The sequence below is a fragment of the Aulonocara sp. 'chitande type north' Nkhata Bay genome, linkage group LG20, assembly GCF_057382095.1.
Source record: "Aulonocara sp. 'chitande type north' Nkhata Bay isolate Kocher_YH1m ecotype deep benthic linkage group LG20, A_spYH_male_GT1.1, whole genome shotgun sequence".
Taxonomy (NCBI): domain Eukaryota; kingdom Metazoa; phylum Chordata; class Actinopteri; order Cichliformes; family Cichlidae; genus Aulonocara; species Aulonocara sp. 'chitande type north' Nkhata Bay.
This window is the reverse complement of record NC_141363.1, coordinates 17844827-17857420: the sequence shown is the minus strand read 5'-3', so window position 1 is coordinate 17857420 and position 12594 is coordinate 17844827. Positions and strand designations below refer to the sequence as shown.

Here is a 12594-nt window from a genome sequence, read left to right as displayed (position 1 = left end):
ATAGTAGACTGACAGGGATCCCAGCTGGGGCACTTAACTGTGCCTCGGTGTGTGTGTGTGTGTGTGTGTGCGCGTGCGCCCACGAGATGCATACATACTTGTCTTTTAGTTAATAAAGGATCGTCTGCAGCACGCTTGAGTGCCCCAGCATTCCCTCAAAGTAAAACCCCCACCCTCTTCTCTCTTCCTCTAACCACACACTGCCCATCTACTGGCGCTGATGATTTCACATGACAACTCTCTCTCTTTTTCCCTTCTTTTTCTTTCTCCCAAATCTGTCCCCTCTCCTAACCCATCCCTTTCTCTTGCCCCACCTCTTGCTCTTGTTTCTTCCTTTTCTACCAACAGAAAATGAGTTTCGGGGTGAGCTGGTGAACCAGCGGTGGACACGAGGCGAGAGGACCAGCAGCCGCTGTCAGGCCTCCCAGAGACTGCAGAGCCGTCGACCAATCATGGTGAGTGACAACACAGCCCCCTTGTACATCCCCACCCGCTTCATCACTCGCCACCACACCCCTTTCCAATCTGATTCTGCTTCCTGAGCATTTCCCTCCAATCCCCAACTCAGCAGGGGAAAGTCAAAAAGGGTGGAGGCAGATGGAGCAGAGGGCAATAAAGCAGGCTGTGTATATGTATGTGTGTGTGTGTGTCTTAGGGTGCAGGGTATTTTAGACAGCCATGCAGGACAGAAAAAACATGAATCAAACAGCACATCAAATCTCCCGCTTGGCCCTGCCCATCTTTTGCCTCGGCCCCACTCAGCTTAGTTAAGCTCAGCGTGGCACAGCTCAGCGTTTTCCTGCTACTGCTGAGTTCACTTCACAGGGTTTTTTTTCCTATTGAAACACAATAAAAAAAGAAACTCAAAAGGATGTCCTTGAGCTGCTCATACTTTTTTTAAGTGCATGCTATTCTGCCTTATCAGCAGAGGAGAAAAATGCTCCCTTCCACCAACACCTCTTTTCTTCTCTTTAACCTGCTCTGCCGTGTCTAAAACTTCTGACCTGCTTTGCCATCCTTTCAAGGAGGTTTCTCCATTCTGAAAACAACAGTCTGACAGTCCTCTCTGAGATTTTCAGACACAGCCCAAATAAATTCCGGCAAGGACTCCCATTCTCAAAGCAACTCTGAACAAGGAAGGGACTAAAACGTTTACATTTTGAAACTGATAGCCACTGTGACATCACTGATGGGTTTTGGACCTGCTGTCGTAGTTTCCTGGAGCCAGAGGTAAATGAATTTGGACGAGAGGTTGAAGTTATTAGCTAGAAAGCCTGGTTTGAAAGCAGCATCTATCTGTGTGACTGAAAAGCACAGACCCACACGTGAAGCAAAACTGTTGCTATTAATTGCTTATTTTGCACAGAGCCCCCTTCCCGATTTCTTATTCAAATCGCAGTTTTTATATCCCGATTTCATTTATTAATGGAAGGAAGCTATCCAAACCTTCCTGGTGCTGTGTGGAAAAGCGATTGCCCCCTAAACCTAATAACTGGTTGGGCCACCCTTGACAGCAAAAACTGCACTCAAGCATCTGCGCTAACTGGCAATTGTCTTTCACTCCACTGTGGAGAAATTTTGGAGTGCTCTTCTTTGATGCCAAGGCATCTCAATTGGATTTAAGGCCAGACCTTGACTTGACCACCTCTTAACCTTTTTTTTTTAGCCATTCAGAGGTGGACTTGCTGTGTATTTTGGATTGTTGTTCTACTGCATAAGTCAGGTGTACTTGAGCTTCAGGGCAGACTTTAGAATTTTCTGGTAGAGAGCAGAATTCATGGTTCTATCAATTATGGTAAATCACAGCGGTTCTGAATCAGCAAAACAGCCTCACAGCATCATACTACCACCACCATGTTTGACTGTTGGCATAATGTTCTTCTTATGAAATGCTGACACAAGCCTTCAATAAGATCATGTTATCAGTTATAGGGGACATTAGTCACTGATATTGCATTTGCTTTGACCCCAGGTGCCCCTGCTGCTCAGCACTTTGTCTTGCTGCCGTTTTGTCCTTTTGAAAAACTCCCGAGTCTCTTTAAAGCCCCTTTTTGTGCTTCTACTAATTTTCTGCTTTGGAAGCTCTTTTGAAAAAGATGCTTTTGAAATAATTTTTACCTTAACTGGGTTTTAGTCTTTGAGGGGAAATACCTAGAAAATGTCATAATTCTAAGAATTCTACTTTCATCATTAAGACCAACTTTTAGTTTTTTCTTTGCACTGCAAATGAGAGCGACAATTAGATGGAACGAGATGGAAGAGAGTTTGAAGGAGAGAGGAGCGGGGGTTGTTTCCCCCTGGGCCCAGTAAAAGTAGTTTTGCTTCCCCCCTGATGGCTAGGGTTCATCTAAAGTGATGACTTTTATTGATTTGGTTTGATTTCTGCTACTGAAGGAGTGACAGAGAGGAGGAGAAGAGAGATGTGCTGCTTTCAAACACTACATCACGTGAAGAGGCCTCTGCCACTTATGATACCTTCTTATTGTCTTTTTTGACTTGCAGTAGAGATAGATGAAACAGACTGAGCATTAGCACCGAAAAGATGTTTAGTTACAAACCTTGAAATCATTCGAGGATGACTCACACTGTAAATGGCAAACCTTTGACAGCAGCTGACCCATTATGCAGTCAGACATGCTCAGTCTTCTCGCGTGCTCCTTCCTCCCTGAATCATTAAAGTGGAGCTGTCAAGGGGCTCGACGTGCGACGGTCCAACATGGAGGCCATGCAGAGGGAACTGTAGGCCCGCCTCTAATTGGCAGCTTCAGGTGATTTTTGGAGATGTCAGTCTTCTCTGTCAGTTGCAAATGCTTTTCTCCAACTCCTCTCCCTGTGTCGCAACCCCCCACCTTAACCCCCTCCTTTCCTCATCTACTCTTGTAAACCTGAAAATGAATAAAAGAGTCATTTATGTGCACCAGGGGACAGAGGATGACCTTCTCTCTGAAGTCATTGCCCCCAGCCAGCCATTTACATAGAGCTGTCAGAATGCAGAGCTGAGCTGAGGTCCTCCTGCACACAAAGAAGGACATAATTGATAATGTATAACACAGCCTGTAGGGAAGAGCCTTCCTCCTCCTCTTCCTCCACCTCTTCTTTTCTCCTTCTTCTGCTGCCACATTTCATCATTTCATACTAGTTAAACCCCACATCGCACACGCGCGCATATTGCCGCACACTCACAGCCTGAAACACTATCTCCTTCTTTTTCATTCTCTGCCTTTCTCTGTTGTGCATAAGACATTACTGGTACTGTGTAGGTCCACCTACATAGGTGCAATGTTCAAGGAGTCTAATTAAAAGAAAGCAAGGTAAAGGACAAGTTTTGAACATACCTTTAAAAAGGACCTTTTGAAAATGATTATAAAAATCAGGTGAATGCTTGCCTGGCTGCATCTGGATTCATTTGCAGTGACTTTGTGTTCATACAAATTTAATGAGCTGGAATTGAGAAAAAGGACAGGAAAGAGGGGAGAGCTCAGATGTGCTTACCTATTTAAATGTGCGTAGCTATGGTTACACAAACATGAAAGCAATGGGAGCCCTTTTCAGTCCAGGTTTTGATTCATCCAATGCCTATCAATATAGGGAGGAGGGAAAGGAAAGAGGGGGGAGAACTACAGGGGTAAGAGAATAGTATATCATCTTTTCATGAAGGAGGAATGTGTAGTTCAGTCTCATATGCACATATTCTGTATCGCATCTTCACAGACATCTTCTTTCCTTTCCAATAAAACCCAGTCACATAAAACATAGATCACATAGATCTGTTTTCATATGTTAGCCTTTGATTCTTTGATGCATCTACTAAATCTCTTAATCACATTTAAATATAACTTTACCTTTTGTAACTGTGAAAATCTAAATTGATTTAGAGGTTAAACATTTATTAGAAAGCTCTTTTTGTGTTTCATGTCTTCTATTTTTTCTCCAAATTGCTGCCTTGCAAACTGTCTGGCCACTCTGCTTCACCGGTAGAAAAAGTAATCATATCATATTGGTTAAGTAAAAGTAGCAATAAGAGCTGAAACGAGGAATTGATTTTTCAATTAGCCTTGTTGTTCAAAGGAAAAGGAGTCTGCAGCTGTTTTGATGACTGATTAATCTTTTCAGTCAATTTTCAAGCCAAATCAATTTCTTGTCATGTATGTTAGCAAACTTGGGTGTGGATAAATAAACTATTTTAGTTTGACAGTTGGGGCTTTGGGAAAGCCATTTAATTAAATTATAGGTATGGGTGTTAATATTACAAGGTTATATGCTGTATCAGTAATAAAATCTAAAATACCAACAAGAAAAAGTTGTGTTCATACAAGTATACAAGCTGGTTATTATAAGCAAAATATATTTCTGCTCCACCACTTTTCTCTTTGAGGTATCGTACTATATGTCTTAACTTTTAGCTGTTTTATCTCTTTAGCCATTACTTCTACCTAATATTTACATTCATTTTCAGATTCACTTATCTATTACTTTTACTTTTTTATTTAAAATACTGAGCTAAAGTTTTTAATGTTTAAGCTTGAGGGCTCACCTGGTTATTGCATTTTCTCAGCACATGCTGTTTAGCTGTTTAGCTGTTTTAATATTTGACATTCATTGCTATTGATAATATTAATTTGTGCTTAATATTTCAAATTAGACAAGCCATTCCACATTTTTTCTAAATCTAGTGGGGTTAGATGAACAGTATTCTCTTTGAGACAGAATGAGAAGGAGGAAAACCCCCCAAAAACAACAACTCCAAAACATGCACATGAAGTACAGGAAGCTTGCAAATCTATTTCTTATATTCCATGTCTGCGCTTCCATTCTAACAAGTGCAGACAATTGAGTGTAAGGAAATGGATTTGAGCTATATGCAGGCAGGCACGCACTTGTGTAGGCTAAAAGAGCATACACACATGACCGAGAAGTCATTACTGCACACTCATCCGCTCCTCTTCCCACACAGCACTGAGAGTGGAGCACAGAAGGAGTCAACTGCTCCCTTCAGGCAGGGCACAAAGCTGGTGCTTGTTGCATGACTTCTACACTAAGCGCTTGATCAAAAGAGCTGAAGCCAGAGTGGCAAGAGACAGTGTGTGTGTGTGTGTGTGTGTGTGTGTGTGTGTGTGTGTGTGTGTGTGTGTGTGTGTGTGTGAGGGAGCGAGAGGGAGAGAGAGAGAGAGAGAGGAGCATAGGGCAAGGCAAGGCAGTGGATGCTCGCAGAGGAAGGGAGGGGCCTGTGCCTGCACCTGTACCTCCGGCCAAACACTAAACATTAATGAATGAAGTGCACCCTCTTCGGGAGACAGGGGGAAAGAAAAGCCCTTAACAAAAACAACAACAGCGTGTTTCATCCTCCTCTCATCCCTCTTTCCCTCCTTCTTTTCATAAGTAGTCTTTTAGCAGGAAAGGGACATTGCCAAATAGAGAGAGGAGGAGAAAAAGACTACAAGAAACAGGGACCCCGTGTTTGAATCCCACTGTGGCTCTGCCAACTTGACTATAGAGAAGCAACAAAGCAGCTAAGTGGCTGGGCATGAAGAGGGGAGTACAGGCAACCGGGGGGATAAAAGGGTGGTAGACGAGCATAGGATGGAGGAAGAGTGAGACAGAAAAAGGGGTAGACCTGCGATTAAAAAAAAAAAATCTACCCAGAGTCCAGTAATCAAAGCTAATGGCTCCATTGTGTCTAAAAAGCATCTGATAGCTTTAGAGTGCATTGGGAGCAGTGTTCAGTGTGGAGAGGTAATGCTGAGGAGGTGTGGTCAGTGTGTGTGTGTGAGGTAGCAGGGTTAACACCTGCTCCTTTGTGCCTTAAAAGCTGAGCCAGGAGTTAGTGGCAGACCCAGCACACACACACACACACACACACACACACACACACACACACACACACACACACACACACACACACACACACACACACACACACACATACAAGTCCTCTTCTTAAAAGGGTTATTACAGTGGCTTTCTGGCTGCCTGTGTGTTTTTGCTTTATTATTATATTCAGCATAGTTATGATTGTCAGTCCCTTTGCTTACAGGGGCCGTGGCCCCTCTGCGTTCACCGCCTGTTGCCTCTCTACAGACTACAATCATGAGCACCACTCAGATGCAGGAAATTACAGGGGGAGTGATAAGAGGTGTGTGAGGGGTGAGGGTGGGGAGGGAGCTAAAAAGTAGCTTGAACAACCAAGTTTGTTTTTTCTTTCTACACCATGCTGCCCTTATAGTAGCCTAAACGAGACTGATGTTGGCTCTAGTGGGTTATAAGGTTTTTAAAGTATACTAAGTGAGTGAGGTTGGGCGAGCAAAGGAGAATTAAAGATATGATCATCTCTTTGTGTCAGAGCTACCTTTGGTGTGTTTTAATGGGAACTTCCTGAGCGTGGGTTACTATAGTCGTTGTTTTGAAGGAAGACAAGTGCAATTAGCTGTAGATGTGTGGTGGAAAATAGTGAGAGCATTGAGAAATTACCTCTGATGGTTTCTTTCCCCCTCTCCTTCTCCTCTTCTTTGCTCTCTCTGCTCGTGCTTTCTCCTTTTCTTCACAGATGAGCGTAGAGGGTGACGATAAGCGAACTCGCACTCGGTCCAAGGGAATCAGAGGTGAGTGTCGGTCACTCAGGCCCAGTCTGCAACAGTTACATTTACAAACACTCCTTCACAGCCAAGCATCTCTTCTGCTTTTTGACAAGCGTGTGGGTTCGTGGACTCAGAATGTATGTTTGTCTGTACACATAAACATGAGTGACAAAGACGGTGAATAAAAAAAGGTCTCTGCGTGTCTTTACTCAGCAGTATGTACACACGCTGCTCTCCAACATCAGAGCTTCTCTGTAGTATTGGATGTAACACAGAACACGTGGAAATGTCTGCCCCAATATTAGCAAAGGCTAATTTGCTCCTCTAAGTAAATCTGTACATGTATGTGGCTACTGATTCCTCAAGTCTCTGCAACTCTTCTTTAAGAATGAACACCGTTCTCCCAAAACATATTTGGTGCTGTAATAACGGTGTTGGAGAGGGCTGTCTTAACACATTGCTCCAAATCCTACCATAGGTGTTCAATTATGTCGACATCTGATAACACCAGAGCACGATTCTAATCATTTTCATCCTCATTATAAACCATTCAAGTTGAGCCCTCATACCCAATGTATGACCCTTCTCTCTAAGGGCACAAACGAATGAAAGGAAACCTTGTGGCTTTATGTGTACGTGCTAATGCCCACTGAACAGATCAGTAATATCGATGCATTACTTTTGAGTCATAACTCCTAGAATATCACAAAAACCACAGCCCTTGCTACTCCATATTTTTTTAGTCCACATGTACGTATGGCTGTGTGTTTATGTGTACAAACACATGTAAATTTAATGTGCACTTGAATGAATGTGTAAATATCCATATTGATATGTGTGAGTTCCTTGGTGTGTTTGCATTTGCACGTGTGTTTGATGTTTAGAAACAAGACAGCAAAGCAACAGTTCACAGGGCGTTCAGAAGGCGTCCAGTCATTCCAACTGCATGATGAAAGACTGAGAAACTACGATGTTGCATGCGCGCGCACACACACACACACACACACACACACACACACACACACACACACACACACACACACACACACACACACACACAAACTTGTGTGTGTATGCATGTGTGCATGTGTCTTAGTGCTCTTAGTGTATCTTGATACCCAGGCTATTTCTGACATGTGATTAATGCATGTGATATTGGAGGCCAAACTGAATTCTCCAGGATCCTATTGTTTTTTCATTTTGGCTTCAAATGAAAATAGGATATTTCTCCAAAAACTCGTTCTATCGCTCAACTCCCAATCGATGCCCACAGCCGGCAAGTGTGCGCGTGCTCTATGGGAGCAGAGCGTGATTTATGTTTTGAAGGCAATTACTATAAGTTGGCCCTGAATGAAGTGCTGTTTTCTCCTGATGAAGGCAGTTTTCCTTTTAATTTCTTTTCCCCAATTATGGTAACTAAAGTGTAACAATTAATCATGTTTTATTGCTGAAGTCTGCATATAACTGTCACTTTTTCTGAACAGTGCTGTGCAGTTTGGCTGATTTAGCCTTTCTGTTTGTGTGTGCGTGCCTTTTTTATGCAGCATGTTTGCTTTACTCTTGTTTGTTTTACATGTAGATGTGTATGTGTGAACCCAGGAGCATGTAGGTGTGTTTTAGGATTTTTCGGAATGTGTGTGTGTCTAAGCCTCTATGAGGAATCCTTCTGGGATTCATATGCATTTGTGATTTATTGATCTGAGTTTCTTTTAGCAGCACGGCGTTCTGAGCAGTTGTTCACCTTTGTTCTCTCTCCCCATGACCCCCCCCCCCCCCCCCTTTCAGTTCCTATTGAGCTTGTAGGACAAGAGCTGAGGTAAGGAAACACCTTCATCTTTGTGAAAATCCCTTTCATAAAGTTCATTTATATATCCCGCCAAACCCTCACCTTGTATCTCCCCCACCCTGGCAATCATACACTCTCTTTAGATGACGCTGTATATTATTCTTTTCCTATTACTCATTATCAGCACTTCTCAGTTTGTGGTCAGTGCCTCCAACAGGCTGCTATTGATTTCTTGCAGCCTTTTGCTGTTTCCTGCTATGAACACATACAGTACATCCAATGAAAAAGGTGTACGATCTTTTTGCAGTCTGATCAAAGGATGCAGCACAAGAAGAGAGGACTGTGAAGGGCTATTATTTAGTTTTTTCTCCCGCCCTTAGCTCCTCTCCATAGTTTCCCACTCAGGGACCAGCTTTCAGGGTCCACAAAAGCCAGTCATCGCCCTTCCTTGCCCTCCTTCCAAATGATTTTTTCATCCTCTCTCATTTTGTCACACTTCACCTCTGAGCATTGATCTCTACTCAGCACTCCAAAAAAATACTTGAGGTTTTGGGATTAAGAAGGAAAAAAAAAAGAGGCCAGAGAGTGGCTGATTTAAAATGCAAATGCAGCATTTTTTAATAAGTGAAATTAATAATAAGGATAATTGGAGTAATAAAGGGCAATTGCTGGGGGAAGTTAATGAGAATTGAAATGAGCCATCCTGAGGGGTCATAGCAACCTGAATCAAAGGCGAGAGAGAGAGAAAGAAAATAGAGTGAGCAAGAACTGATGATGATGACTGGTGAAGAGAGCAGAGCAGGGGAAATTACAGCAGGCCTCGGCTGATCCTTATCTCTCACAGTAACAGGATATAGGCCAGGGTTGATGTATGACAGAGAATATTATGTTTTCTCCTGCATGATACCACCTGAATTCATGCATTATGTGTGTCTGGTAGAAGAGTGGGGACACGTGCGTTTGTGTGACACATGTGCTCAGATTGCATGTCTGTGCTTCACTTTATTTTGTTTGTCTTAATTGACCTTTTCTTTTTTATTTACTGCCTGTGTTTATCATTGCTACTGCACAGGGACTAAAATGCACCCGTGCCTTAAACATATCTCTAACCTCCATCCATCCCATCCAGCTGCCCCACCCCTGGATGCAATGGCTCAGGCCATATCAGTGGGAGATACTCACGACACAGAAGGTAGGGCAGATTAAAACCCCACCCTCTGTCTCTCTGTCCTTTGTCTCAGTCTTGTCTGTCCTCTCTGTTCTCTGTCCCATATCATCTGCTTTGTGCTTTTATTCGGCATTACTCGCTGTAATACTGAGCGTTAGACGAGAACATCAATGCTACTTTTATATCTGTGCGCTAATTATGAAGCTCAAGCCAGCAGCTGGATTTCTAGCTTAGCATAAAGAATACAGATGAAATGTAAAAAAAAAAAAATTATTAAAAAAGCATAAAGAACAGAATTGAGTGAAATAGCTAGGTTCTAACTATAGGTAGCCATGGCTATATCCACCCAAATTCTTCCAAACAGCACTTTGGAACCACAGTTCAAAGTGGTGGTCTTGGGAGACTTTTGTCCTCACCGTGACAACAAGATTCCAAAATCTATCTCCTGGCATAAAACAGTGCTATTCACATTACAGACAAACAAATGATTTCTTGATTAATGAGCTTTAAAGATTCTTATCAACTTAATTACTTATCTTTGGACACAGCCAGGCTAGACGTTTGTTAAGCTGAGGTAAGCTACATCTTTTAGTTTTGTAGTGTTAATAGTATGATGTTACTGAAGTCAAGTCATGAGCAAAATGGTCCTCTTTTGCAGTGCTAATGGAAAAGGATGTAGCAGAGAGTTAGTTGTTTACATTCAGATCAGAAGAAATCAGGTTCAACAAAAGTGTTTTTGACAAGAGAAAAAGCACAGATTAGAGGGAAGCTGATTGAGGATACGTTTTTCTGCTTTATGTCCACATTTCCTGCTTTTACATCTCCCAGTCATCAAATGAATCTAGTTCTCCCACTCATTACTATCCTTATAATTCCTTCTGATTATTTGTAAAATAAAGATAGAAATAGAAAAAATAGAAAAACCAAATGGTAAACTGCACAGCTTCTTGGGTTCCTCAGCACCATTTCGATTCTTTGTTATTTAAATCGCAGATGGAGACAATGTGAATGACTTTTAAAGATACTTACTGAGTCAGATTGCAAATAGAGCACATTCATTATGTCACATACCAGACCCCCAGAGCATCTAAATCTAAACCTAAGTAATAAACCTTTCAGTGGGCAGTGGTGAAATGTGATTTCTTCAGGTGTTATTCCAGCTTCATTCCCCATCCCTCCATTCATCGTCTGTGTCGTTCGCCCTGGGAGATCCTGGGAGACTCGGGGCAGCTCACTGGCTTGTGACTCGTCTTTATTGAGGGGCAGATATTAGCTATCTGTTTACATGTGTATTTGTTCAGCAGGCAATTTTGAGGTGCACTTTGTTTATAGATCGTTCCTCAGACTCCCTCAGCGTCTCCCAGGTGAGCGTAAGAAGGAGTTTATTGGATTTCACCCTCTGCTGCATCGCCCGCCCGCCTCTCCATACGAGTTGTTCATTAAACGTTCCACTCAATTGGCTGAGATTGGTTGTGATATCTGAGTCAGCTAGCATGGCGCCCCCCTCAGGCGTGTTGATTCATACTGGAAAAAGCAGCTCCATCCTGTTTCATGTCAGAAAAAACCCCTGCCTCCTTCTGCTGTGGTTCTGTTAGACGTGTTAGGTTGTTGTTTCACTTATAACCCAGCTTGATTTTCTTAATTTTGTTCTCTCCCTTTTCTTCTTGTCTTCTCCTTTTCCCCCATCACAAGCATTCTGGGTTGCCCAATAGCAAGAAAGCGCCGTCTAGACGAAGCAGAGGCAGAGCAGGAACAAGAACAGGAAACAGAACGGCCTGCCTCCAAGAGGAAGTCCCACCCCCTGAAACTAGCCCTAGATGAAGGTTTCAGTGCAGAGAGTGACGCAAGCAGTGAGGCTGAGGGCGATGGAGAGAAAACAGAAGGAGCCAAGGTAGAAGAGGAAGTGGAGGAGACAGACACAGGTGTGGAGGAGGAGAGAGAGGAAATGACAGAACTCACACAGGACGGACAGACAAACGGTCGGGAGGAGAACACACAACAGAAAGAGGAGGAAGAGACGTATAAGAAGGAGGAGAATTTTGCAGCTGATGAAGGTATGAAACATAGCTTGTTGGTAACAAAGAGGGGTACAGTGAAAAATAACCACAGCATCAAAGGAGCACATATTCATCATGTACTTCAATACTGAAGCAGATTAAGGCCAAGATACCTGACTGTAATTGCTTGATGGGTTAAGCTCCCAAATTGGTTGATCGTACGATTCCCACTGGAGTGTCTTTTATTTAGACCCCACTCAGCTTCCTCACTACTTGCTTCTTCATTTGAGTCAGGACTACTATAATCAAGGAAGACTGGTATTTCCATTAGCAGAACTGATATATTTAATTGTATCGCTATGTTGGCTCTAGTCAGTGTTGGGAAAGTTACTTTTAAAATGTATTCCACTACAGATTACAGAATACATGCCCCAAAATGTATTTTGTAACGTATTCCGTTACGTTACTCTCATTGAGTAACGTATTCTGAATACTTTGGATTACTTAATATATTATTATGCTGTTTTACAACTACATGATTGTACTATGCTGTGTGATTTATTACTATTACTGAAGGTTACTCACCATACCAATAGCAACTAGATTTTTAAATCTTAATATAAATGAGTAACAGTAGGTGGACATTAGGTAAGGCTGCACTTTTTGCAGCGATCTCGTATAGAAAACTATTCCTCACTTATATAAAACAGAACCGTAGTAAAGGGACCTCTGGCCAATACGTTGGGTTCCGTTTTGGACCCATAGCCAAAAACTAGCTTTACTTTGTTGTCTGGGTCAACTTTGCTAGCGAGAGACAGAGAGAGGCGTTGAAAGGTTGCTCCAATGGAACTTATTGTTTCGGAGCAAAACACGAACACAGTGTACAGTCAATTCTTAATAGCTTACTTACAGCTGGGCTTGTCAGACACTCTTTTTAGCTGCAGTGGTTATTATTATATTTACATGCTTCCATCTCCCATTTCTGGTCGGTGACAGCTCTACTTTTCCACTCTCCTTTTTCTCCCCAACACTGGCTCTAGTGAGCAGCAGCATCAGCAGATCTCCAGT

At 42.5% G+C, this 12594-nt stretch overlaps 1 protein-coding gene across 11 annotated transcripts in view; it reads left to right on the top strand.

Moving 5' to 3' along the window:
- The window catches only part of myt1b (myelin transcription factor 1b), a 138783-nt gene that overhangs the window by 101767 nt on the left and 24422 nt on the right, over positions 1–12594 (top strand). For 10 of the 11 annotated variants that reach the window (XM_086276063.1, XM_086276053.1, XM_086276055.1 and 7 more), the window contains exons 2-6: positions 349–455; positions 6545–6599; positions 8361–8391; positions 9491–9553; positions 11222–11583. In XM_086276063.1, the coding sequence (XP_086132189.1) occupies positions 349–455; positions 6545–6599; positions 8361–8391; positions 9491–9553; positions 11222–11583 (618 nt within the window). The remainder of the gene's footprint in view (positions 1–348; positions 456–6544; positions 6600–8360; positions 8392–9490; positions 9554–11221; positions 11584–12594) is intronic. The other variant, XM_086276054.1, reaches the window with a different exon arrangement.